The sequence below is a fragment of the Fonsecaea erecta genome (genome assembly GCF_001651985.1).
Source record: "Fonsecaea erecta strain CBS 125763 chromosome Unknown Scaff12, whole genome shotgun sequence".
NCBI lineage: Eukaryota > Fungi > Ascomycota > Eurotiomycetes > Chaetothyriales > Herpotrichiellaceae > Fonsecaea > Fonsecaea erecta.
The window spans coordinates 463,355-489,990 of record NW_017387255.1 but is presented as its reverse complement, the minus strand read 5'-3'; the positions used below and the strand labels follow the sequence as shown (position 1 = coordinate 489,990).

General features: G+C 53.7%; 9 protein-coding genes across 9 annotated transcripts; 2 read left to right on the top strand and 7 right to left on the bottom strand.

The window, feature by feature from the left end:
* Window positions 1-157: 157 nt before the first annotated feature.
* AYL99_10741 (hypothetical protein) lies at window positions 158-1,153 on the bottom strand (the record flags this gene model as incomplete). The annotated part of the gene is made up of 3 exons (XM_018842247.1): window positions 158-708; window positions 764-1,005; window positions 1,083-1,153. The coding sequence occupies 3 exons, from the start codon at window positions 1,151-1,153 to the stop codon at window positions 158-160; spliced, it is 864 nt and encodes a 287-aa protein (XP_018688408.1).
* A 1,094-nt stretch (window positions 1,154-2,247) lies between these two features.
* Window positions 2,248-3,874, bottom strand: AYL99_10740 (hypothetical protein; the record flags this gene model as incomplete). Its single annotated transcript, XM_018842246.1, has 3 exons — window positions 2,248-2,883; window positions 2,932-3,398; window positions 3,451-3,874. The coding sequence occupies 3 exons, from the start codon at window positions 3,872-3,874 to the stop codon at window positions 2,248-2,250; spliced, it is 1,527 nt and encodes a 508-aa protein (XP_018688407.1).
* A 1,244-nt stretch (window positions 3,875-5,118) lies between these two features.
* On the bottom strand, window positions 5,119-6,450 carry AYL99_10739 (hypothetical protein; the record flags this gene model as incomplete). The annotated part of the gene is made up of 3 exons (XM_018842245.1): window positions 5,119-5,840; window positions 5,897-6,194; window positions 6,250-6,450. 3 exons carry the CDS (start codon window positions 6,448-6,450, stop codon window positions 5,119-5,121), a joined length of 1,221 nt encoding a protein of 406 aa, XP_018688406.1.
* Window positions 6,451-7,042: 592 nt separating this feature from the next.
* AYL99_10738 (pyruvate dehydrogenase complex dihydrolipoamide acetyltransferase) lies at window positions 7,043-8,384 on the bottom strand (the record flags this gene model as incomplete). The annotated part of the gene is made up of 2 exons (XM_018842244.1): window positions 7,043-8,155; window positions 8,208-8,384. 2 exons carry the CDS (start codon window positions 8,382-8,384, stop codon window positions 7,043-7,045), a joined length of 1,290 nt encoding a protein of 429 aa, XP_018688405.1.
* Window positions 8,385-9,386: 1,002 nt separating this feature from the next.
* On the top strand, window positions 9,387-15,540 carry AYL99_10737 (hypothetical protein; the record flags this gene model as incomplete). Its single annotated transcript, XM_018842243.1, has 2 exons — window positions 9,387-15,064; window positions 15,120-15,540. The coding sequence occupies 2 exons, from the start codon at window positions 9,387-9,389 to the stop codon at window positions 15,538-15,540; spliced, it is 6,099 nt and encodes a 2,032-aa protein (XP_018688404.1).
* An 802-nt stretch (window positions 15,541-16,342) lies between these two features.
* Window positions 16,343-18,610, bottom strand: AYL99_10736 (hypothetical protein; the record flags this gene model as incomplete). Its single annotated transcript, XM_018842242.1, has 6 exons — window positions 16,343-17,297; window positions 17,436-17,645; window positions 17,839-17,948; window positions 18,092-18,167; window positions 18,289-18,336; window positions 18,531-18,610. 6 exons carry the CDS (start codon window positions 18,608-18,610, stop codon window positions 16,343-16,345), a joined length of 1,479 nt encoding a protein of 492 aa, XP_018688403.1.
* Window positions 18,611-19,953: 1,343 nt separating this feature from the next.
* On the bottom strand, window positions 19,954-21,473 carry AYL99_10735 (hypothetical protein; the record flags this gene model as incomplete). Its single annotated transcript, XM_018842241.1, has 4 exons — window positions 19,954-20,393; window positions 20,454-20,564; window positions 20,630-20,970; window positions 21,043-21,473. 4 exons carry the CDS (start codon window positions 21,471-21,473, stop codon window positions 19,954-19,956), a joined length of 1,323 nt encoding a protein of 440 aa, XP_018688402.1.
* A 674-nt stretch (window positions 21,474-22,147) lies between these two features.
* On the bottom strand, window positions 22,148-23,355 carry AYL99_10734 (hypothetical protein; the record flags this gene model as incomplete). Its single annotated transcript, XM_018842240.1, has 3 exons — window positions 22,148-22,883; window positions 22,944-23,186; window positions 23,279-23,355. The coding sequence occupies 3 exons, from the start codon at window positions 23,353-23,355 to the stop codon at window positions 22,148-22,150; spliced, it is 1,056 nt and encodes a 351-aa protein (XP_018688401.1).
* Window positions 23,356-24,488: 1,133 nt separating this feature from the next.
* Window positions 24,489-25,577, top strand: AYL99_10733 (hypothetical protein; the record flags this gene model as incomplete). Its single annotated transcript, XM_018842239.1, has 1 exon — window positions 24,489-25,577. One exon carries the CDS (start codon window positions 24,489-24,491, stop codon window positions 25,575-25,577), a length of 1,089 nt encoding a protein of 362 aa, XP_018688400.1.
* Between the last annotated feature and the right edge of the window lie 1,059 nt (window positions 25,578-26,636).

Sequence of the window (26,636 nt, the reverse complement as noted above, 5' to 3'; positions counted from 1 at the left end):
ACGTGCTCGAAAATTCCGACGTAGGCGCGCCGCCCCACCCACAACTTCAATGTTTCTGCAATGCCAAGGGACGATAAATTGCCCCCTGGTTCTCTGCCTCCCCGTACCTATGTTATCAAAGTGAGCGAAATCGACTTGGCGCGTCGAGGAATCTGCTCTATTGAGGCTTCTTTTGAGGGGTCTGGGCTCCCATGTACTTGCGCAGATCGGTGGCCTCGACTGTCTGGCGCAGAAGCCCTTTGATGGTTTCCCAAGCTTGTCGAAATGCAGGAGGGACATTGGGATTTTGGACTTGCTGGTCGATTCTGGCGCCCATCTGGGCGAAAGCTCCCTGCACAAATTGGCTTTGGGAGTATCGGGCCCTCAAGAATACGGTGTATATGCTCAGCAGGATCCAGGAGCCCTTGCTGAACGTCAATGCGGACAGCAACAAGCGGAGCCAGAGGAAAATCTCAAGGAATGCAACCAACATCATGGAGCTGTCGTAGTATTCTTTGACAAACCGACCAATGGAATTTGCGAGAGGAGACTGAGGAGGCTTGGAAGCGCTTGGTGAAGCAGGGGTGCTTGCAGGAGCGGCTTTGGGCGTCTGGAAGGTGGGAATAATGATGGTGCGCGTGTAGGTCGCAACGTGGAAGACCGAGTAGACAGTGAAGGGCAGCAGGGCCAATGGCACCTGTCTCGCGTACAGCCAGACCAAACTGATGACTGCCCGTTACGTTAGAGCCTTGGATGATCGACTGGTCCTGAGAACCGAACTCACGCAGATATTGGACATTTTCATCCGACAGCAAGAGGTAGCCCGTCGAGGCAATCGTAGCGCCAGGCTTCTTCACGCGAGCACGATAAGCCTTGAAAACAACAATACCGTAGGTGGCCACGGCCGAGATGAAAGCCAGGCGATATGTGAACTGGGCCCATCTGGAGTAATAGTTGAACGTGAGGTACGAGAGGCCATATCGGAAAACCGACAAGAGGAGGGTAAAGTGGCCGCAGAACCAAGCACTGGACAAGCCCGTGTTAGCAAAGGAATTCCAGACTCTTTTCCGCCCTTCAGAAAGTGAAGCTTCAGGTTATCTCACAATTGAAGTGTTGTAGCGACCTGTGCCAGGCGCTCACCCAAGGGAGCAGTAGCAGGAGGTGGGGGTGCCATGTTCTTCAGTCTTGCAAACTCAAATTCCCAGCTGATAGAGGGGCGGTCAAGCTCTGGGGAGTGCAGCGCTCGTGCGTGATCTTCGTCGCACAGAGGATCCGAGGTACAGAGAGGGAGGAATGCGAGGAGGAGCTGGATAAGGGGAAAAGATTCGAGGTAGGAGGCCGACACCGGTGGGAGGAGGTGGCTGTGGTCTGGAGAAGAGTCAATGGACAGAGCAAGAAGTTGGCGAGGATGTAGCCTTGATGTGTACAGAGTAGCAGAGGAGCAGAGGTGGCTTCTCTGGGCGCTTTTCGGTTGTGTGGGTTTTGCAGATGATGTCAAGCCCCGAATCCTCGCCAGCTGCAAGCGCCACACACACCACTTCGCAGCTACAGGTGACATCGGCAATCCATCCATCCTTGCCCTACCACTACTAAGCTCTGCCATGCCTCGTCCTATGTATACAGGCACTCTCTCACATCTGGTTGTATACCCCAAACTCTGCCATCGTCCTCAAATCAACACTTTTTTGTTAGAGCTAGTGACAACTACATAAGTACAGAGGGAGCTCGCCATTCGGAAAAGGGAAAGAATGAAATTGGAGAAAGTCGTCCCAGCTGGCGAAGAAACCCACTGCCCTCCCTCCCGCTCAACTATCTCCCCGTTCCCAAACAAGACACGAAGGTGCTAAGGAAATATACATGACCGTCAGGCAGGTCCAGGGCCCGTAATTCCCTGTCCCGGCCCAACCAAATTCGGGATTTTCTGTCCATCTTGGGTCCTGGATGCTGTGCTGTGATGGAGCCAGTGTATTAAGCACAATCCAGGACGTTGTCTCATCTCTCCCACACGCACTCTCCCTCCCATCCCCCCTTCCAGCTTCTTTCTCACCGGCACATCATGTCTGCAATGTCTTGATTAGAACGCCACAACAGCCCCAGTCTGTTGCTTGCTGGAGAACAATATCAAACAAGTTCGTTCTCGAAAAAAAGAAAGAAGGTTGGTCGGAATAGAGGATATCGCCATCATCGTGTTCGTCGCTGAGTGGAACTGAAAACGCCAGGGAAGGAAGCAGAAGCTGGATGAGATGACCGGCACTTCGCTGGCGACGTCTATCGAAGCGAGAAGCCCTTCCGCTTGCCTTCTTTCTCAATCGGCCGGCCCTGCTCGATCCGAACCTTCTTCTCCTCGAGCTCCGCTCGTTGTCGTTCCAGTTGTTCCTTCATTTCGCGGTGGCGGGCGAACAACTCCTCTTCGCTCTGTTGGAGTTTGCTCTCCTTCTCCTGTACCTTCTGCTGGAACACCATCTTCATTTCGGCTTCCATCTTGGCAAGCTTCTGCTCGTGGAGCGTTCTCTCCTCTTCCTGTTTCACTGCAGGGTTGACCTCTTTGAACACACTAGGATCCTGAGAGACACCCATCTGAATGAGTTTATCCGACCGGTAGTTCTCGTAGAGCGCATTGTTAGTGTGCTCCTTGAGTTCTTCCATATGTGTTCGGATCAACATCTGTCGCAACTTGACAAAGTCACAATGTTCTTCGTTGTCCACCTCAATTATACCCCAGGGGTAGCGTCGACCGCGCACTTTGCGGCCTTCGGGGTTGGTAACCTCATAGTTGGCACCGACGACGGCAAAAGGCACTTTCGACATGATCTCCTGGTTCTCGGCGATGGTCTCCTCGTCATCGAGTTCGTAGCGCGGGCCTTCGAAGATTTGGATGGAGTGGTGTTGGATATCGGCGAGGATCTGTGTGGGTCAGTGGGCAGGCCTCGATCTCGGATGATGGCCACTTACTCTTTGCTTGAACGCTGCGACTTCCTCATCGGTCAGCGTATCGGCTTTGGCGATGACGGGAATGAGGTTGACTTTGGTATGCAGGCGACGCATGACTTCAATGTCCAGAGGCTTCAGTGAGTGGCCGGTGGGTTGGATGAAGTAGACGCAGGCATGGACTCTGTTGTCCACAATGTTCATGCGATTAACCTTGTTCTCGGCCTCGAGATATGCATCAAATCGCTGCTCAATGTTCTCCACAATCGGTCTCCACGAGTCATCGTTGTTGACGAAATCTCCAAAGCCAGGGGTGTCAACCACTGTCAAACGCAGACGGACCCCATTTTCTTCGATATCGGCGCTGATAGACTGAATAGAGACGGTCTTTGGGATGATGTCCAAGCTGGGTCCTTTACGTTCGCGTGGAGGGTAAAGAGAAGTATTGAACAAAGTGTTGACCAAGGTGGATTTTCCCAGTCCGGACTCGCCTGCAGATTGTGAGTATAGGAAGTATGTGCATGAGATACCCATTATACTTACCCACAACCATTACGTTGAAATTGAAGCCTTTCCTCACACTCTTACGGTGCCATTGATTGGGCAAGTTTGCAAACCCGACATAGCCTGTCAACTTTCTTCTGACCACGTTTCGCATATCATTTGCTGCTGCAGCCGCAGCCTTCGGGTCTTTGGAGCTGACGGTCTGGGCAGCATTGGCACCCATTGGATTGCTCTCCTTCACGAAAGGGGACGCAGGTTTTCCGTTGGGGATGTTGGGAGACGGGGACGACCGGACGCCATTTGCAACGGCAGCTGGATTTTGATTCAAGTCAGTCATGCTGGACGGCTGCATATCATCAGGTGCACGTTGAGTGTCAAGGGGTTGGCCTTCTCCATCTTCTTGGGGTTCATGTCCAGGAATGTTGAGGGCCGCGCTTGGACCAAGACTGCTCTTGACGTCCATTTCCATCACGCTTTATCCTCGGATTGTAGCAGGGGCACATGGAACGGAAGACGCGCTGTGGTACAGAGAAAAGAGGGTGCTGGTGCAAGATTTGTGCGAATATGTGAAAGGATCAGGACGGTGACGAATGCTCACCCATGTTTGGTCAGACGACGTGGTTTGTGCAGGGGACACGGAGCACAACTGAACAAAGAGAACTGCAAGTGATGTTCTGTCAGCACGCGCCCAGGATAAAAAGTCAGAATGATCGCAGCTTGTATGAGGGAACTTGGATGGAGGGAATCACAGTGGGTTGCCTGCGCCCAGGGGAATCGAGCGCCGCGAAGAATTCGGGGTGTATAAAAAAAATAATGCTAAACTTACCTGATCAATGGCAGGTCGCTATCACAATGTCCGTGGAGGGTTCCAAGCGAGCGTAAGAAAGTGAATTTGATGCGCAAGAATAAGAAAAAAGAAGCCAAAAGGATGGGTGCACGAGAAAGAAGAGATAGAAACGTCGTGTGAAGTTGGACTGCAGCGAGTGTGGCCTCTCAATCAATTCCAGGTGGAAACCGTGAACCAGGGGACAAGGTCAAGTGGGAAAAAAGGAGACACGACTGCCATGGCCTCTCGTACTGTTCGAGGCTTGAGCACTGGAGCACCAGTGGCTGCAGTGGCCGTAGTGGAGAAGCTTGCCAAGCTGCCCACGGAAGGAGCCTGGCGCGAGTTTGATTGGAGATCAGCAACAAGGGCCCCGGAACATTTAGCAGCCCAGTCCCTACGCTGGGAGCGCCCATTGGTGGCTAGCCCTGCTGCTTGTCCCTACCCCTGGATCTTCCCCGGCTTGGGTCTGGTGTCACCAGCGTTGAAGGCCTGCATACAGGCCATAACCAAAGCATGACACCCCCAACTTCTCTGTGGTACACTTTGGTGACACTATCCGGGGACTATTATTGTTCCGGACGGGTTAAGTTAGGCTGTTCACAGTATTATTTTACCCCAAGACATACGAGGTATTTACTTGTGCACGTTCATGCCACAGAGTTGAAATATGACTTTGTTAGTGTACAATCTATCTTCCAGCCGCTTTTCTATTCCTTCAAAGGGGGGGTATTCCTGGCCATCCGAGCCTTGTACAGTGGCTGTGGCACGTTATCTCAAACGCCTGCAAATGCCAGATCTTCAATCCGTCCATCCATCCATCCCTCTCTTCGGCCAATCAATCATGGCCTGTATAATCACAAATGATCTGTACAAAGACCTATTCAGATCACTCCTGCTCCTTCTTGAGACTGAAACCGCTCCATTTGCTTCAATAAGTACTGGTACAGGACAAGCATCGTTCCGCTCTGTACACTCGTCCAAACAAATCTGGGTCCTACCCCACGAAACATGCCCGCAACACCCTCGGTTTTGTAGATCATGCGCAGCCCTTCTATCACAGACGAGGTGTCGAGTGTGGGAGTAGAATGAGGCACCGTTCGAGGTCCCGAATGGATCAATCTTGTCTGCGTCTGCTTGTTGGCGCACGATTTCTGGCTGCTCTTGACTGTCTTCTCCAGATGTGAAGTCTGGCTGTTTTTCGCGCCGTTGGGATTGATCTGAGTTTGAGTCCTCGTTTTCACAACATCAAGTGGGCAGGTTATGACTCCTGCCGCGCCACCCGCCGAGGCTGCAGTGAAGATTTCCAGGCTGAGTCCAATGTCTTGAGTATCCATGAAACTCTGAGCAAATCTGCGTTCTTCCTCGTAAAATGCAAACTGCAGTGCTGAGAACGGAAGGTCCCGGACGATGGTGGCTTTGTATCCGGAATACAACGCTCCAAACCCTTCTCTCCTAGCGATTGTCCGGGCTGCATCCCACGTTGACTTGTAGTTGTATCCAGAATTGAAAAAAGGGTTGTTATAGCGACCTTGCAGCTGCAATCGAGTCTTCAGCACCTCGGATGGAACGTACACAATGGATGCCGCAAGGTCGGCGAGAAAACCTAGGGTGGCACATTAGCACGTGCGCAACGAGGCAGGCGAAGAGGGGTGTGCTTACCACTTGCGAGATATGATATGGATGGATTAATCCCACGATCTAGCATATGTCGCTTGCAGTATTCATATGACCCAAAAAATATAACCGTGCCGGGGAAAGACCCCAACATGGCCGCTGTAAAGCCTCCATACAGCCCTCTTCTCACCCCCTCTTGCCGGAATATCTTGACGTAGGAATCGGACAATGAGGTATATTTCGGTGGGAAATGAGGATCTCCTTGTTGTCTTGTCTTCACGGTGTCCAGTGAATGCATGAGAATATCGCCGCTCGTGCCGCCTATTCCACCGGCAAGCATCGACTGTCATTCTAGATCAGCCAAAGCTAAGTTGCGTTTGGGTATTTGCAGAACATACGTGGGTGTAGGGGGGTCTCTTCAGCTCCAGATCGGCTTCCTCCTTCTCCAATCTCTCCATTGTTCGCAGCCGCTTATTCTGTCGTGCGCCGTCGAGATCAAAGTCCGGTTCCGAGTAGGCATTGCGCTGGGCCTCGATGGCAGTATTTCCGACAGAGCTGTCTGAAAAGAACCAGTTCGATAGGCGTGAAGTTAGGCTCATGGAGGGCTCTGTAGCCCGTTATACACTGTCTCAGGTGAAAGGAATTGTTCTATTGGAACCCAAGCTGAGTGATCAAGAAGAGGAAGCGGGTTTCTTCGCCGCAACGCACTCACTCTCACCAAAAAGTTTGGCGGTCTCAACTTCGGCCTTGATCGGGACTTGGCGAGCCTTGCTCGGCCGATGAACGTTGATTCCTCCGATTGGACAGCCGTGCAGAGCAAAAACTTCAACCGTATTGGGTAGTTATTGGGGAGTTCAAAATCTAGATCAAGGTTCAACAAGAATGCCATACCATGTACTCGCGTCGGTACCATCCTGCTACCTTGACTACGATGTACACATTCTCGATAACCTGGTCAGGATGGCGAGGACAAAGAAGACCCTCCAGTCGTTTTCCATGCAAGGCTATATCTCCGGACCCTACTCATTATGACAAAAGGCATTCACCGCATTGACCGAAGCTCAATTAAGTAGCATTGAAGGACAAGGCAAATGCAGGCGCAACTTTTGCCCAAGAAGTAAGCGAGAAGAATTTTGTACACGCCATTCCTGCATCCGCCTCGCTAAATCCAGCCAAACCCGACAAGCACTCTCACAGCATCATCTCCAGGGGGTTCTCCACCACCTTCTTCAATTCCTTGATCCATTCGGCTCCCACAGCCCCGTCCACCACTTTGTGGTCGAAGCTGCCAGTCACAATGATTTGATCATCCCATTCAGTAACCGTGCCTTCTTCAGTCTCGACCGGGACGGCAACCTTGCGAGTGGTGCCAACGGCGAGAATTGCGGCCTGTGGCGGGTTGATCACCGCGGTGAATCTTTCCACCGCGTGGTTCATGCCCATGTTACTGATTGTAAATGTGCCGCCTTGGTACTCTTCTGGCTTAAGCTTGCCATCTCGGGCTCGCTTTCCGAGGTCCTTGACGGAGTTTGAAATAGCAGAGAGACCGATGCTGTCAGCATTCTTGACAATAGGAGTCATCAAGCCAATAGGCGTGGCGACGGCGACGCTCACATCCACTGTGTTGTGTTGACGAATGATCGCCTGGCCACCATCTTCTCTCCAACTGGAGTTCACAGCAGGCACTTTCTTGCAGGCGATTGCGCAGGCTTTGATCAGGAAATCGTTGACTGACAGTTTGTACTTGCCGTCAGATGCGGCATTCAGTGCTTCTCTTAGCTTGAGTAACTTTGTTACCGAGAGCGTCGTCGAGACAAAGTAGTGGGGATTCTGGTTCATAGATTCGCGGAGTCGCGTAGCAATGGTCTTGCGCATCGAGCTTGCGGGAATGTCCTCATAAGATGGGCCGGCGGTGGCAGCACCGGGTGCAGCTCCCGCCGCAGGTTTATACTTCTCAATGTCGGAAAGGGTGATCCGTCCTCCTGGACCAGTGCCCTTGACCGACTTGATTGGGACACCCTTTTCAAGAGCCAGCTTCTTGACAGCAGGGCTGATGACAGGCTCCCTGTCTAGCACTGGCTGAAGCCTCTCGCCTGTGGTGTCAGCTTCGACAGCTTCCGGCTTAGATTCTTTGCCTCCAGCAGGAGGTGCAGTGCCTGACCCTGAATCTGGCTTCTCCGAAGCTTCGGATGTTTCTTCTGCCGGCTTCTCCTGTGGAGGTGCCTTCTCACCACCGGCGTCTTCGAGAGTAAAGGATTCGAAGGCTGAGACATCTGTGCCTTCTTCGACCATGACTGCAATCGGCTGATGCTGGGTTAGTACGTACGGAGCGCGGTTGGGATTTCAGTGGACTTACGTTTCCGACTGGGACATCCTTCTCGCCTGTTTCTTTCAGGATTTTGGCGAGCACGCCTTCCTCTTGAAACTCAAAATCCATTTGAGCTTTGTCCGTTTCAATCTCCACCAGGACATCTCCAGGAGCCAATGTGTCTCCAACCTTCTTCTGCCATGCGCCAATGTTGCCGGCGGACATGGTGGGTGAGAGTGCGGGCATACTGATCACAGTGTGAGGTGGGAATGCTGTGGGATACCTTGTCAGTCATGTCCACGCTGCGCCGGGAGAGTTGTAGGATCGAGGCGCACATTTCGAGGCATAGTAACGGCTAAGCACTGAGAGGCAGGGCAAAGATTGGGGCCTGTACACATGGGTTAGCATATGGGTGCGCTTCTTCGGGGCGTAGTTTGTACACTGCTGACTTTTGTAGTCTTTGCAACACATTTCTGCTAAGTCTTGAGCTCGCGGAGGATTGAAGCAGGATGCGTGACCCTGACCGGGACAGCAGCGTTGAGGTCGCCATTGGGAAGCACCAGGAGCGGCGAAAAGGAGGTATACGGGCCGCAGTCTTGGGGGCTCAATGAGGGCAAAGGAGCGACAACGAAAGGAAAAAGGACAGAGGAGAACCCGGGTAGATGACAGTCCCTCTGGCAATGAAGGTTGCGAGATATAAGGGATTGTTGGAGTGTTGGTGACAGCTAAGAAAATGGGTTGAGCACAGAGTCAACTCCACTCCGGTTTCCGAAATGGCAGGGAGAGACAAGGCGGGCGACAGCTTTTTTGGGGGGCGCTCCTTAGGCTGGTAAGGCCTAGTGAGCCCAACGATTGGAGCTCCGGAGAGCAAAAAGCTCCAGCTCGATCTCTTCACTTAGGCATCGAGTGCCCGTCCGTTGCAACCACGTAAGCTGCGGCATTGGTCTCTCTACCTAAACGCAGAACACCCTGTCCCCCAAGGGGCGGACCCTGGGTGGTGTACGCTATTACACCCTGACTCTCCGCAGGCATTTGACAGATGTGAGCAGGCACTGATAATTCCTGGCAGCACGGAAACGAACATCTGGACAGATCGAATTCGCGACTCCTCACTCCCTAATACCTGCGCCGACTCAACGATTGCAATGTGTCCGACATTCCCTACCGACCTCAGGTGATCTTGAATCCTCCATCTGCCCCGTAATCCTCCTTTCCGCGCCCGGCCAAATGTCTGGCGTCGAGAGTGAGCCGCCGCAGATCGATGCCAACCCAGACCACGACTTACAATCAGAGCCTCTCTCAGAAGACGAGTCTGAGGCTCCTGTGCCCGGACATGAAGTGGCATCCACCGACGACATCGGCCACAGTGACCCATCAAGTCATGGAGTGACAATAACTATCGAGGATGCGGATGCGGAAGATGGATCACCGGAGGAGGATGCGGGCGAGGTTGTCTCCGAAGACGATATCTCAGTGGTGATGGACTCTCAGCAGGACTCTGTGAAGGGTGCCGAACCTGGGGAAGAGATGGCAGACGCTCCGCGATCCGGTGGTGTCGAGAATGCGCCAACGGATGCTGGGGATAACAATTCGACGAGGGTGGAAGAGCGCCCGCACCTGGACAAGGATGATCCTGAGCCCAGAGAGATGCCAGCTGCAGCTGCGTCGGAGGTTCAGTCAGATATGCCAGAACGAAGGCCTACAACGACACCAACACGCCCTTTGCAAGTTACCTCTACCGTCTTCGTTGTCAGTGCTCTAGAAACCATTGGAGCAGCCAAGGAAGTTCGCAGGAACAAGGAATTTGCAGATGCTGTCCAGGCTGCTTTGTCGAACATCAAGAACACGGAACAGGCAGTCAATCCAGAAATCATATTTCGCCCATTGCAAATGGCAACCAAATCGTTCACCATCCCTCTGCAGGTGACGGCGCTGGATTGTATTGGAAAGTTGATCAGCTATTCATACTTTGCATTTCCAGTGGTTGCAACTAACCAAGGCGGCTCAGCGGACACTCCACCTCTCATTGAAAGGGCGATTGAGGCCATCTGCGACTGCTTCGAAAATGAAGCCACTGCGGTGGAAATTCAGCAACAAATCATCAAGTCATTGCTCGCGGCTGTCCTTGATGACAAGATCGTCGTGCATGGCGCGGGCCTTTTGAAAGCCGTCCGCCAAATCTACAACATCTTCATATATTCCAAATCGAGCCAAAATCAGCAAGTTGCCCAGGGATCATTGCTTCAGATGATTGCCACGGTCTTCGAAAGGGTCAGAGTCCGGTTAGACATGAAGGAGGCACGCCTGAGAGAGTCCAACGAAGCGAAAACCGACGAAGGGTTGACGGCGGAGACACCTATACTCGGCCACGCAGGTGTGAACGGCATGAACGGACATGTGGACACACCAGACCACGAGACTCCTCCCCAGCTCACGGACGGTTTGGCTTCTGGCCAGGAGAAACTAACTTTGCAAAGCTTCGAAAATAACAAGAACCTCGACGACGCAATTGTCGCAGACAGTGCTCCTACAACAGTCACCCGCGTCAGGCGGGAGCGCAAGAATACGCGAACTAGCTCCGCACCGGTTTCTCGGTCCAGCTTGCAAGAAGAACGAGACGAGGCGGAACTGTCCCCGGAGGACGAAGACGATGTCTACATCAAAGATGCTTTCTTGGTGTTCCGTTCGCTATGTAAATTGAGTCAAAAAGTCTTGAGTTATGATCAGCAGCAGGATCTTCGGAGTCAAAACATGCGTTCCAAGCTCTTGTCCCTGCATTTGATTTACCATGTCATCAACAACTATACCACGGTTTTCACATCTTCATTCTCGAATATTAAGAGTGGCAACAATGCTGAACCTACACCATTCTTGCAAGTTGCCAAACCTCATTTGTGCCTCAGTCTTTCTAGGAATGCCGCGAGTTCGGTCCCGCGGGTTTATGAAGTATGTTGCGAGATATTCTGGCTTTCGCTGAAACATATGCGCGTTCTGCTGAAAAAGGAACTTGAGGTTTTCCTAAAAGAAGTCTATCTTGCTGTTTTGGAACGGCGAAACGCACCACTTTTCCAGAAACAAATGTTCATGGATGTTTTGGAGAGACTTTCGGGCGATCCTCGTGCTCTGGTCGAGATCTACCTCAACTACGACTGCGACCGAACGGCGCTGGACAACATGTACCAAGAAATCATTGAACACTTATCTCGGATCTGCAGCACACCCGTCGCAGTCACTGCTGTTCAGCAACACCAATACCAAGAACAACAGACAAAACCGACGACCCCTGTCTCTGAATGGCATTCACGAGGCGCACTACTTCCTGGGCTGTCGACAGCAAGCTTGAGTCAGCACCCGCCCCCCCCTCCACCGATCCCCGTTGAGTATTCTCTGAAGCAGCAATCATTGCGTTGTCTTGTTGAAATTCTTCATTCGCTGGATAATTGGTCCAGCCAAGGAAGCCCCGAACAGGTCAATGGATCTCGATATCCCGCGTCAAGAGGGTCATATGACGACTCCAGGGAGTCACTCGACTTCAGCGAAAAGCCACCCCCGTCGCCTCGCGCTCCAGGCTTAGGGAGTGAATCAGGGATCTCCACGCCTGTGGCGGAAGATGATCCGACCGAAGTTGAGAAAGTGAGAATGCGGAAATTCGCTCTGAACGAGGCTATCCGACAATTTAATTTCAAGCCCAAACGCGGGATCAAGGCTCTCTTGGCCGATGGCTTCATTCGCAGTGAAAGCCCCCAGGATATTGCCAAGTTTTTATATGCAAATGACAGACTGGACAAAGCCATGCTCGGAGAATATCTCGGCGAAGGCGACGAGAAGAACGTTGCCATTATGCATGCTTTTGTGGACATGATGGACTTTAGCAAGAGACGTTTTGTTGACGCCCTGAGGCAGTTCCTTCAGAGTTTCCGCCTGCCCGGGGAAGCGCAGAAGATCGATCGGTTCATGCTCAAATTCGCCGAGCGATATCTCAGTGGCAATCCAAATGCATTCGCCAATGCCGACACCGCTTATGTACTGGCATATTCGGTCATCATGCTGAATACTGATCAACACAGTTCCAAGCTAAAAGGTGCTCGCATGACGGTGGAGGATTTCATCAAGAACAACAGGGGGATCAATGACGGCCAAGATTTGCCCTCAGAGTATTTAAGCGGCATCTTCGAGGAAATCTCCAATAATGAAATTGTCCTAGCCTCTGAGCGGGAACATGCTGCCGAATTGGGGATCGCTACTGTTACGAGTGCCGGCTTCGCCTCCAGGGCTGGACAAGCCCTTGCCAACGTCGGCAGAGATCTGCAAAAGGAGAAATACACCCAGGCGTCCGAGGAAATGGCAAACAAGACGGAACAGTTATATCGAAGTCTCATCAGGGCACAGAAGCGTTCCGCCGTCAGAGAGGCACTGTCACGATTCATCCCGGCGACCTCGATCAAGCATGTTGGCCCTATGTTCAATGTGACGTGGATGTCATTCCTTTCGGCATTCTCCAGTCAAATGCAGGACGCGCAAAACCTCGACCTAATCAGGCAGTGCCTGGAGGGCTTGAGGTTGGCTATTCGAATAGCCTGCAGGTTTGACTTGGAGACACCCAGAGTAGCATTTGTCACGGCGCTTGCCAAATTCACGAACCTGGGCAATCTCAAGGAAATGATGGCCAAGAACTTGGAGGCGTTGAAGGTGCTCATTGAGGTTGCTCTGACAGAAGGAGATGTCTTGAAATCCTCCTGGCGGGAGGTTCTGATGTGCATCAGCCAGCTCGACAGATTACAGCTTCTTTCGACTGGAATCGATGAAGGGGTAATACCAGATGTTACAAGGGCCAACATTTCCACACCCAGCACCCCGAGGGACGGGACCAGGAGCCGCCGGTCGATGCAAGCTTCCAAAAGACCGAGGCCGAGATCTGCACACAGCTTTCGGCCAGAGGTTGCAGATGAGACCAAGTCTACAGATATGGTCCGCGGAGTGGACAGGATATTCACCAATACGGCCAAGCTCTCGTCTGAGGCGATTGTCGACTTTGTCCAGGCCCTGAGCGACGTCAGTTGGCAAGAGATCCAATCCTCCGGGAACAGCGAATCTCCGCGGATGTACAGTCTACAAAAACTCGTGGAGATCAGCTACTACAACATGACGAGAGTCAGGATAGAATGGACTCGAATCTGGGAGGTGCTCGGCGAGCACTTCAACCAGGTCGGCTGTCATAACAACACCGCCGTAGTGTTCTTTGCCCTGGATTCGCTTCGCCAGCTCTCGATGAGGTTTATGGAAATTGAAGAGTTGCCCGGATTTAAATTCCAAAAAGACTTTTTGAAGCCGTTTGAGCATGTGATGGCGAACAGCACCGTTGTCACCGTAAAGGACATGGTCTTGAGATGTCTAATCCAGATGATCCAAGCCCGTGGGGACAATATCAGGTCGGGGTGGAAAACCATGTTCGGTGTCTTTTCCGTCGCTGCCCGAGAACAGTATGAAGCAATCGTCAACATCGCCTTTGACTATACCAACCAGATCTACAATACTCGGTTTGGCGTGGTCATCTCTCAAGGCTCGTTTCCAGACCTCATTGTCTGTCTGACCGAGTTCTCCAAGAACCTCAAGTTCCAGAAGAAATCCCTGCAGGCGATCGAGCTGCTCAAGTCCACGGTGCCAAAGATGCTGAAGACGCCAGAATGCCCGCTTTCAAGACGTCACGGCAAGGTTCTCGAGTCCGAAGGCTCTGGCGTGGTGGCCGGCGTCAAGCAACCCACTTCGCAGACGGAAGAGGAGCAGTTCTGGTACCCGGTGCTGATCGCCTACCAGGATGTGTTGATGACGGGGGAGGATCTGGAAGTCCGGTCCCGAGCTCTCACCTATCTTTTTGAAACTTTGATCAGATATGGTGGTGATTTCCCCACCGAGTTCTGGGATGTCCTTTGGCGCCAATTGCTGTACCCGATATTCGTCGTCTTGCAAAGCAAGTCGGAGATGTCCAAGGCTCCCAACCACGAGGAACTGTCCGTGTGGTTGTCGACGACAATGATCCAAGCCCTCCGAAACATGATCACGCTCTTCACACATTACTTTGATTCGCTGGAACATATGCTTGACCGCTTCTTGGATCTTCTCACCTTGTGCATTTGTCAAGAAAATGACACTATAGCCCGCATCGGGAGCAACTGTCTCCAGCAGCTGATCCTCCAGAACGTCACCAAATTCTCTCCGGAGCACTGGTCCAGGATTGTCACGGCATTCGTGGAGCTCTTCAACAGGACGACAGCGTACGAACTGTTCTCGGCCGCGGCAACCATGTCGGATGCTCGACCTTCCCCAGGCCACGATGGATCCGATGGTCTATCTATCTCTGGAACCGCGATTGTCGAGACTCCAACAACAAACGGGGCACCAGCGTCCTTCCACGGCGCAACCCCTTCGTTGGAATCACAAGCAAGCTCGGCCGCCGCTATTGGAGAAATCCCTCCAACCCAGAGCACTCAGGAGTTGGAGGACTATCGTCCACATTCAGACATGCAAGCACCTGCGCCGGTGGTGACGGCCGCACGCCGACGCTTTTTCAACAAGATCATCACCAACTGCGTTCTTCAGCTGCTCATGATCGAGACCGTGGCAGAACTCTTCTCCAACGACTCGGTCTATGCGCAAATCCCCTCGTCCGAGCTGCTCCGCCTGATGGCACTCCTGAAGAAGTCGTATCAGTTCGCCAAGAAGTTTAACGGCGACAAAGAGCTCCGCATGGCCCTTTGGCGACAAGGATTCATGCGACAACCACCGAACCTGTTGAAGCAAGAATCCGGATCAGCGAATACATACGTGAGCATCTTGCTCAGGATGTATCATGACGAAGGGGAGGAGCGGAGGTCAAGTCGTGATCAAACAGAAGGCGCCCTAATTCCGTAAGTATCTGTGTTCTCTCCGTGAAAGTTGTTGCTAATTCCATGGCGTCTCCAGTTTGTGCGCCGACATCATCCGCTCCTTCATTCTCCTCGACGAGGAAACCCAACAACGAAACATCGTCGCATGGAGGCCGGTTGTCATTGACGTCCTTGAGGGCTACACGAACTTTCCCAAGGAGAGCTTCGAGAAGCACCTCGACACCTTCTACCCTCTTGCCGTGGGCCTGCTGGAGAAAGACGTCGGCTCCGATCTGCGCAACGCACTGTGGGGCATGTACCGCCGCGTGGGGGAAGTCAAGTTTGGCATGCCTGAACTAGTACTTATGAGGGGACGAGATGGCAGTATGAGCTCGACGCGGAATGGCAGCGTGGGCGGTGCGCCCACCAGTCCCGGCCAATCGAGCCGAGGATTCGAATTCTCACACGGCGGCGGCGGCAGGAGGGAGAGCCGAGTGAGTAGGACGGGCACTGCGTAAAAGAGAGGGAATGGGATAGAAGGGAGCAGGAGCAGGAGCAGGCAGATATAATATATTCATGCTTGTTGTGCCTGGGCCAGCTTCCTTTATTTCCGAGATGTTTTTTGTTTAGACTTGTGTGGTCAAGATGCCCTTTCCGGCATTTCTGTGTGCATGCCAGACAACCCCAGGCTGTCCGCGCCAGCAGACAAACGGAGTCGCTTCCCTTCCCTCTCCCACATCTGTGTGTATCAAAGGCAGGAAAATATTGGAGGTGAGTATGTACTGATCTTACATAGCATGGCGCTCACAAACCATGGCCTATCGAGCTGGATTGACGGCAGGCGGGCAGAGGGATGATCTGTGGCTGAACCAAACAAGCAAGCAATCAAACTGGTCCTGGTCCGATGCTGTCTGTGGATTGCTGTGTTGTTCTCTCGGTGCCTCATCATTCATCGACTTCATGGACTTGTCCGACAGCGGCCCAGTCGCCTCGTCAACTCAACTCGTTTGTTTTGATTTCCTGAGTGCCGGTTTGCTTGCCTTGCCATCCCAATCAATCACCAAGCAAACCAAGCAAGCGCCCAAAACTCAGCAGGTGGCCCGTATCGAGCCAAGGTCATTGCCCCCTTTCTTTCATACTTCTTTTGCCCCCTTCTTTCTCGCTTTCCTCCTTCGCTCTTCGCTTTTCCCTACCTTTCCCATTCATCCGTGGGGGAAAAAAGGGTAAAAAGCAAAAAAAGCTGAGTGGAGAAGTCACGTCGACAACGACATCAACATCCACGGCAACCAACGAGGAGAAGGATAACGACCATGATCGTGGTCATGGTAGTGATGACATCGCCGCCGCCACAATCTTCCGCTTCAGCCAGCCGCAGAAACTCTCGAAGAGGACCGGGTCCGGGCCCTGGAGATGGCGCATGTGGATCCGCGCCGTCGGTGCCGTGCCGGTCGTCGTTGTGGTGGAAGAAGAGGGAGAGGGAGAGGGAGAGGGCGTGATGGAGATCCGGACGACGAGGGCTGGTTCGGGTTCGTCGTCTGACGACAAGTTGGAGTTGGTGCCGTCGTCGTCGTCTTTCATATCCGTGTCTGTATCTCGTTTGTTTCCTCCGCCCGTCTCCTTCGCGTGAGACGCGCGATTGCGTCCAGCAGCAGGTTCACGCCCGACGGCCATTTTCCTCCTCCTCGCCTTGCGGCTCCACACGTCGCCGTCCCGGGACATGAACATGCCGACGCCCCTGGCGCGGTCCCCCTTCCAGCGCACACCGTCCAGGCCCTGGATGATCTCCGATGCGATCATATCTAGCACGCCTTCCACACCGGCGTCGCGCACGGCCGCTTCAAACTCCACCTCCGTGATCGCGGGCAACAGCTTCTTCTCGACGCCGCTGCCGCCGCCGAGCGACCGCGCCACGTCGTTAGCCGGTCTGTAGCCCATCCAGCTCCAGGCGACGCACCACCGCCGCGTGCGCTGGCCTTGCACGAACTCGGCCACCGCGAAGTTCCCGCACCGCTGCTCCCGGAGCCGCTCCACCACCGCGCCCACGCTCGACAGCTTACCCAGCATGGCGCTGAACCACTGGATCTTGCTCCGGTTCGCGGGCCGGCGCGACTCGTCGACGAGTTTGGCGACGAAGCCCACCTCCCCGCCCGGTGTGATCATCTCCACCGCGGCGCCGGTGCAGCTGGAATTCGGGGGACGGGATTTTTGCCGTGCGGATTCGTCGAGGGATTGCGTTGAGGGATAGAATGGTGGGTTGGTGATGAGGATGTCGATCCTGGAACGGGGGAGAGCCAAATATCATCGAGTCTTAGCCAAAAAAAGAAATTCAGACGACTAGATACTTGTCTCTCTCCTCGCTTCTGTCTGCTCTAGATGATGGAAGGAATTTTGGGCTGAATGGGTCCCCACGTACCGATCAAATCTCTCAAGCTGATCCGTCGGGATCAACCGGTCTCCTTTCTCATCCGTGTCGATCAATCTGATGCGCGACTGTAATGCGTTGGCGAGGATATTTCTCTGCGCGTACTCGCGGTTCTTCTCGTCGATCTCGGTCGCCAGGAAGCGCCATTGAGGGCGCTGTCGGCAGGCAAGGAGCGGGTAGATGGCAGACGCGCCCGTGCCACTTTTTGGTCCACGACGCACATCGGGAAAGGGTTAGCATGGATCAACAGAAGGAAAAGACAGCCCCTCCTGTTTCCAAGCTCGGAACGTAGAAATCGAGAGCGAACTCTTTTAACTCGCAGGGAAAACATTTAATCGAAGGGGGATCGAAGGGGCAGAATAGAGCGGAGAACGGGGAAGAAACACACACGTACATATCAAGGCCAATCACCTGCCTGTCGGGATCGAACCCTTGGTGGAAGGAGGGGGAGGTGCTGTCCAGCAGGCGCTGGATGAAGAGGATGTAATTGAACCGGTTCGGCACCTGGATAGTTTTGACCGGCGTCAATGAGACGTTCATAATATCAATATCGTCAAGAGGTTGGTTGTAAATGTACATGGGGGATCAACAGGGGTACTGTGAGGTCCTGCTTGCCTCGAAAGAAAAAGGGGACAACACCGACGTACAGGCGGACACAGCCTATCTTCGGGCAGGTCGACGGTGAGGTCAAAGTCTCGATGGAGAAGGCATTTGGTCAATTGTCTGGATAGGCATCGCCAGAGTTAGAGGGGAGGGGAAGATAAAGCGCTCAATGGGCGTCGACCCAAGGGGAGCTGGGTAAAGTATGGATGGCTTTGAGCGATCAAGACATATTCTGTCATACCTGACGCTCTCGGGATCGGAGAAGTCGAGTTGGCGGTTGGGTTTGAGTCTGGAAATCGAGAGCATTGTCGTTAGCTGGGTAATCAGTACTCTTGTTCTTTCGTTTTCAAAGGGTTTGACTGCCTGACGACGGCGGTGGGAAGAGAGAGAGTGTGTGTGTATGTATGTGTGTGTGTAAGTAACACAGTGGAGACGAAATCCTTCTCCGTTCCATCTCGTTATACGTTGGGATCTGGACCTCACCTTTTTGCAAAGTCGGGATATTGCAGCGCCAGCGTCGTAAAGTCCACATCGTTCTGGTAGATGTTGTCGGGGGCTGGCATCTTCTCTATTTTTTTTGGTTTTGGTTTCGTGCGTGATGTACCTTGGATGCCAGCGAATGGTGATCAGCCCATCCAAAGTGCCCAGATTGCTCGTGGTATTATATCAATATCACAATAAGGTGTATCTAGTCACCTGGGGAGTGGGTAGACGACACAAGGGAGTTTCGTCAGTGGGACATTTGGTGCAAACCGAGACGAAGCTGTGTGTCTTCGTCGTATATAAATAATATCTCGCAGCCTTTTGCAAGGTTTCCAAGAGCACCCCGGATCGGGACGAGGGTGATGCCGCCCTGGGGTATCCGGTCGTTGCTCGACTTGGATTCATGTAAGTGGGGAAGCATGTGGTCTCTGTAATTGGTCCTTTACCTTCACAGTCGTCAGCTCGTCCAATCGAATGGGAGGGCCGTTCAAAAGCGGCGTTACGGATTCTACGCTTTGAGGCTAGCATTTAGTTCTCAGACAGAACGTCCATCACAGTCGGCGAGCGCCGGCTCTCTCACCAACGAGTCCTCGTCGCAACGACGCCCGCTTGCTATGAAGTGGACAGGAGATCAATTGACAAGAAAGGCCGCTCGCTAATTTCGCCCTTTTCCACAGATTCAGGAACAAGAATGCCCCAGGAAACACGAGCATGGCCGTCATTGAACACTTGCCATCGATAGGCATCATGGCGTAGGCCACGCATTGCCGAGACCTGCGGGACGCCGTCACTCACTGCTTGCTCACACAAATCCTGGGAGTGAGCATGTCTCTGAGACGGGCATGCTCGCTCGCAGGAGAGTTCGTCTTTGGGGACAGGGCGACCGGCACAGCCCAACATCAGAAGTCCAATGGATCAGATGTGGACTCAAAGTGGGCAGCTGTATCACTCCAAACCGGAGAGATATAGCTGATAAACGAAGCACATGCACCAGCACTGCGTGGGCTCGTCAACTGCCGCTTGTCCCACCCACGAATCTTCCAAGAATTGAGATGAGAAAGAGTGGTGACTAACCGTGGACCAGTGGACACCAAAAGCCCCCGGTCACTGCGGCGGATGACCTTGGACAAAAGAAAAGGTGAGATTTATTATTGCAATGGTGCGATCAACTCGATGGATCTGTCCGAACCGCCAAAACCGGGTCTCCACCATCACATGCACAGGTTGTTGTTGCAGTGAACAGTGCTCCCTCCGTCCTCGACGTTCATGTCCAATCTATATCGCAATATCCATACCAGGTAATCATCACTTACTCCCCCCCCGAAAAGAGTCCACTCAATACAACACGACCTCAAAGCTCAACCCGGCACCCGTTTCCCGTCCGTCAAATAATCTATATCCTACGTATCATCACCACCCTCCCTCAGTGAAGAACAACCGCTTGCTGGATTTCCTGGATGCCCGACACGGAGATCCGATAGTTCTTCCTCTTGGTTCGATCCCACCGCATGACGGCCACCAGCTCATTGCGTTCCAGGATGACGTGCACGGCGAGCCCCTCCCGGGTGTCCAGCAGCTCTGGGTTCAGGGGGAACCAGATCCGCGACCGCTCGAACTCTGTCAGGATCTCCAGCTCAGGAAGCAGGAAGCAGTCGAGATGCGCGTCCGGATGGGCGCCAAAGGTGTCTCTGATCAAGTCGTGGAGTCGTGTCTGCAGCGTCTGCAGCGTTTTGTGGTTGACGGTCCGTCTGATCACGGGACTGAGTGTCTCGTAGAGGTCCTTCCATCCGTGGTCACGGGCAATGTCCAACGGTGTACTGTGTTCGCTCGAGTCTTTCGTCGCTCGCGCGGTCCTCACGAGACCTGGGCATAGAGCTTAGCTGGTACCGACAACACACCCACGGAGAACGACTCGCCACTCACGCCAGGCTCCCTCTTTCAACAGAGACTCCACAGCCGACTTGTCACCGTGCCAGGCGGCTTGGTGGAGGGGCCGAAATCCACTGGTGATGGTGCGTTTGTCGGTCGCTTTGTCTAGGAAGATAGTCAATCCGAGCCCAGGATGAGAAATGTGTGGAACGTGTAGATCCAACACTTACATATTGGGGTGCAGTTGATCCAATTCTGCCTGTACTCTTTGTGGGCTTTCCGCAGCAGTTCGGTGACGCCGTGCCAGTTGCCAGCCCAAGCCCGGTCCGCCAGCAGGTGTCGGTCTCGGAAGTAGGGCATCGTGAGATCCTGTCCCGGCTTGCAACGGAACTGCCCGTACCAAGCAATGCCCTCGGCTTTGTAGGGCGAGTAGACGCCGTTGTCGTCGAATCGCGCCTTTGCATGCCTGTCTGTATCCAACTTCAGGGTCATGGACACGACCAGTTCCAGGATCTTGGAGACTTGTTCGGAGCTGTGCGAGAGTTGTTGGTGGTGTTCAAACAGGTACTCACTGGAGACGCCCGTCAGTTTTCTTCCTGTTCCCGACAACTCGACGACGGGGAAGAGGTGGCCTCCTCCTTACTTGACGAGCCGCTTCGATATCCATTCCGTCTGTTCGTGCAGCTTCCTCACCTTGTCTTCGATGACATCTTTCTTCCGGAGCCACCACCACCGGTCGGCAAGCTTCATCTTCTCAACCCCTCCTCCTTCTCCTCCTCCGGCCCGGTCCTTGGTGCCGCCGGGCTTCCTGCCAGACGTGAGGTCGTCGAGATCCTTGAGCAGATCTCTCCAATCCGCCGTGCTCACTTGTTTGTCGAGGACATCTCGCTGCTCCTGGGGAAGCGCCCTCTGGAAGATCAACAGCCGGTCTAGCAGCGCCCGGAGCTTTTCGGTCTCGTTGATCACGCGAGCCAGACCCTCGGGAGCGTCGTGCATGGTCTGGCCAGCTTCGATGAGACGCTTTACCACCGCGCCCACGATCTCCAGCGCCGAGATGACCGTACCAGGATCCATGGGAGCGGCCTATGCCTTAGTAAAGGTGTCGTTTCTCTTCGTAGGTCTCTGCTCTATTTGCAGGCTTAGGATCTATGTCCTTCCCGTTGGTTCTAAGCCGAGTCGTAGGGGGCTGTCTAAGGTTCTGAATCGCACAGACGGCAAAAGACACGGCCGAAGCTGGAACGAAGATTATTTTGGCACCGTGGTCATCGTGCTGGTATTGTATTGCCGTCACAGCGCCATGTTGCAGGCTCTGCGGGGCAGCCACCTACGAGACACGAGACACATATCTTGGTGTATTTGCCGAGGGGCAGGCCTGAGAGTGCATCTCGTGCTACACTGGGTGTCGTAAACACACGTTTGATATTGGACGGCTGGATTTGTATCTAAATAAGGACATGAACCTTTCCGACCCGGTGCACGCATCTGACATGCACCGGCCCATAGACGTCGCCATGGGTAGACTCAACTCATGGAGATGGCCATGCGAAGGTATATAAGCCAACAGGAATCCCCAGCGCCGTCAATGGTCAACCAACAAGAATCGTAACTCGTATCATCCCGTGTTCCCAAATTGACCGAATTAACCCCCCAGCCCGAAGCAACTGTACATATGCAGACCCCCACCCTCCCTCCCACCCCCCCGGCAGAACCCAAGTGTTTCTGTCCGTTCTTATCGCCTCCAGGGCTGCCTACTTCTTCAACACAGCTTCATACAAGCTCACTGCCGCTCCCAGACCTGAACTGACCAGCACGGCAAAGTAGCCGCCGGGAATGCTCTCGTTGACGGTGGCGATGGTGTAGTTGTTGTAGATTCCACCCGGCGAGTAGTGATAGGCATACACCAGGTACACGACCAAGCCCTTGGCGAGACTGAAAATGAAGGGATCGAATTGCATTTGCGCATTCGCCTTGAGTGCAGCTTGGCGCGTCGAATAGCTGTGACTGGGATGGGTTTTCAGCGGCAGGTTGATGAAGTACGAGATGGTAGCCGGCAGAATCAGCGAGGTCAACGCCCACAGCGAGAAGGGCGACCAGAATTTGGAGTCCAGTAACAGGAAAAGATCTGGCACCACGATGGGCGTCTTGGTCGACTTGATGTACGGGATCGCGGGGATGTCGGTCAACAGCTTGTTGGGCAAGATTTGGGCCCGGAGGCCGTACGCCTCGAGAAGGATGGCGAGCACAATGACCGTCATAGGTGACGATAGAATATCGCGCGCGGCATCGGCAAACTCATGGACCTGGGTTTGCTCGTAAGCATGGGAGATGGAGGTCCGAATGCGACGCGTCTGGTGATCAATGGCATCAGTGACGACCGCCGGCGAGGGCGGTATGGGAATCTGTGAGGCGAGGATCGAGGTCCGACGGGCCACCTCTTTGGCTGGGGTTTTGATCAGCGCATTGACCGTTGGTTGTGTGTCCTCCCTGTTGTGGAACTGTCATCAGCGACGGCGCAAAGCAAACGGCCGGAGACGCGATACATACGTTTCTTGAGTGGTTGAGGTTGTCTTCCGTCGCGGTTTCTTTGCGGGCGCAGGAGCGTCATCGTCGGTTTTGATAAGGTCCACGACCTTCTCACCCGTCGTCCTCTTGGTAGGCGATCTCGAGCTGCTCGCCAGGCGCTTGTAGTATTCACTCAACGAAGGATCCTTGCCGTAGGTGGTCGAATTGGAGCGCAAGTGTTCGTCGAGGGCGACTTCGAGCTCGGCTTTCTTCAAATGAGCGTAGCTGCGGTCGCATACAAGTCAGCAAGCATGCGCCAGGTTATGCGACTCGGAAAATGACGCGTTGGACCCAGACACGAGGGGGGAAGAACGTACTCGGGCAAATTGCTGGTCTCGGCGAACCCGGTGAGCTCGCTCTTGCGCAGTTTCTGGAGATATGGTAGACCGGACATGATGGCCGCCGACGCACAGTGTGGACCAAGTGCACTTTCGAGTTGTCGTGGGTTGCGCGATGCAAGTGCGTGTGAGAGATGTTTGCAGTGGTAAGGAATGCGACGGCGAGATCAGTGGATGGGTGTGAGGACGTGCGATGATGGAGGAGGCTGGGGGGGGAGGATGGCGGACGTTGGACGGGCAGCCAGCACAAAAGCGGGTAGAAATCCAAGTGGCTGGGGGGAGAGCGACGGTGATGCGACCCTCACACTCCCCCAAGTATGTAAACAACCTAAACAACCTAAACAACCAGCTCCCGATCTGGTGTTAGTGGCTGGCCACGCTCACCAATTTGGGGATGGAGGATGTGATTGGACGTGGGGTGTCGATGCTGTTCTCGTCTGAGTTCCTTCGTCGTGGTGGTTCTGACTCGGGAGTTGTTGTTTGACTTGGACGCGTTAATTTCGAGAGAAGAGGGAGTAAGTCACGGCGACAGACACACACACAGGTCTTCCAATTCCCAGTCCTGCTGCCTGGAGCCTGGAGCGAGCCACCAAAAGAGGCATGGCCGAGTGACGTACAGTATGACAGAGAGGTGGAGCAGCTGCTCGTGCTGCTCGGGCTGCTCTACGGAGTACTTCAGTAGGTACTCTTCCGGGGGCCTCTCTGGCGCCCCAAAGGGCTAGTGAGGCTAGTGAGGCCTATTACCAGCCAGGCATTCCATTCCAGGCCTCTGTTTTTCAGACCCTGTGACGCAGTCTCGCCCCCCTTCTAAGCTGGCTGTACTCGGTACCTTTCCCCCACCGTCGTCATATCTGCTTAAACAACTCAGTCTGTCTTTGAGCATTTTATCCTCCCGTAGCTAACCCCAGCACTGCCAGTCTAGAGTATTTCCGGGGGGCAAATGCACCTGGGACGTTGGCTCTACAGGAGGTACCATGTACTGCGTCTGCCCTCCCGCCAAGCATCTCGTCCAGTCAGCTGCTCGCCATCCCATCCCCCCCCCATTTCCTTAACTATTTACATGATCGTCTTGCACTGCGTGGTATGACCACCACCCGCGTAATCGCTCGCATCGCACAAGGACATCCTTTCGACATACTAATATCGTTCCATTCCTTTGCTGCCTTGGAGTTTTCTCTCTTGTGTTGAGATGGCTCCTCCAGACCTAAACTCTCTTCCTCCCTCCAGATCGACGTCGTCCTCGCCCATGCAGCCCCGCTCCATGCAGACCACGAACATCCCTCCCAACCGCCAACAAACCCCCTCTCCTCGAAGTTCCTCGATATCTCTCGCTGCCACCGCCGTCACTAATGCCGCCAACGAATCTAGAAGGTCTTCTTTGAGTAACAGAGGATCTCCACGCTTGGGTCGGATGCCTAGTGATCGCCGTCGCTCGCAAGTTGCCATCAACCTCAACCTCAATGACCCGACCATTCCCAGCCCGGGCGAACTGTCCAGCAGCGATCCGAGAACTGGGTTCGGTCATAGCTATGCCTCAGCGAGTCCGCCCACCATCGGTGGCAGGTCTGCCATTGCCACGGGTGACCCGCACCACCAGCGTCAACCCAGTCTCGGAGAAATCCATAATGAGCTGGAACAGGAGCAAGAGGCACAAGTGAACCGAATGTTGCAGATGATCCGAGAGCAGCAGCTACAACTGGACGCTCTCCGAAACAGTCAAGGCCAGAATGGTCATCACTCTCGACACTCCTCTCAGCCCAACTCGGCTCTGGCAGGTAACAGCACCGCAGTGGTCGACGATGAAACACCTGCCTCCGAACGCTCCATCACCTTTCCATCGGTACACCCTGCAGTCCCCACGGTCCCTCCACTGACAAGACGGATCTCGCGTGGACCTTCGAGCGCAAGCCGTTCGCCAGCCTTGAGACCACTGCCTGGCCAGGAGTTAAACATTGGTAATACTGCCAGTGGTGAATGGCCCCCGTCACCTCTCGAATCGCCCAGCACGGCACGCAGAAACAGCTTCCGCGACGAAACCGCCTTCTACCAGGCCGAGACAGCCAACTTGACTCGCGAAAACCAGATGCTGAGAATGCGTATTCGCGAACTGGAGAAGCAGATTAGTGAACTGACTGCCTCCCCTGCAAATACGCCCGCAATACCCTCGAATCTGGTCAGCAATCCGCCGGTCAATAATGTACCAGTGAGAGTGGCTCAAGAGGAGGCCACGGCGGCCGCCGAGGTGGCAAGGGTCACCGTCGAGCCAGACAAGGCATGAGCCTTCGACGTGACGAGATGAGTCAACGCAGAACATGGAGCAAAATCATTCATTGCATTCGCTTGGGAGTTTTCAGCCGGAGGAATGGGGACAAGGGAATAGCCATTGCTAAGACAATGTTGCGGTTGAAAAAGGATTGTCGGAAACGGTCTACTAGGGCAGGGGTTCAGGCGGGTTAATACTGTGGCAACGGATATCACGGGAAGGGCTCTTTCGGTACAACATGGTCACATCAGGGCGTTCGACCCCGGGGAGGGGGGAAAGTGATGGCATTACCTGCTCACATTAGTAAATTCCCATTCACCATTGTTATTACTAGCTTCATCCGTTATGTGTTGTGCTCGAGCTTCTCTCTCCCCCTTTCACACCAACTCTAGTTCACTGTCACTTGGGGGTCTGATTTCTTCATTCAAGGTCAATGGGAGGGCTAATAATTCATTCATGGTTCAAGGAGGCAGGCGGGATCAATTGACTGAATGGGAGACTTCGCGATAGGGGGCCTACGAGGCTGACAGGCCGTCGCTGGACAACCGGGCGAAAAAACCAGGCTTCCTGAGGGAAGGATTGGGGTTTCGGGACCACGGTCGGTCTTCGAAATACATACACACACATACATTCCTACAAACTCACTCACTCACTCTCTCACTTACGTGCGTACCCTGCAGGGTATGATATGGGCGTGGTGTTTGCGGTGTGTACCCAGTACAGGGTACAGAGAACAGGAGCGGGGACAGGGTTATCATGGGCAGGGAGGACCTGAAATAAAATGACTGGATGAGACGGCCCGAGCCCTTTTCTTTCCTCGTACCTTTTATTTGCCTGGGGTTTTCATCCATGCCTGAAGAACCCTCTGAGTGCGTCACGCTTGGTACATATGTAAGTAGGTAGATAGGAGGTAGGAGATAGACACAAAACTACTGCAGTCAACGCAGATATGTGTCGAACCACATGAGTTCTACATATATCCATCCATATGAAAGAACGTCTCCCTACTTACGAAATAATAGGACACTGGAATACAATGCCCTGTAGAAAAAACCCTTTCCATTGCTCGTACTA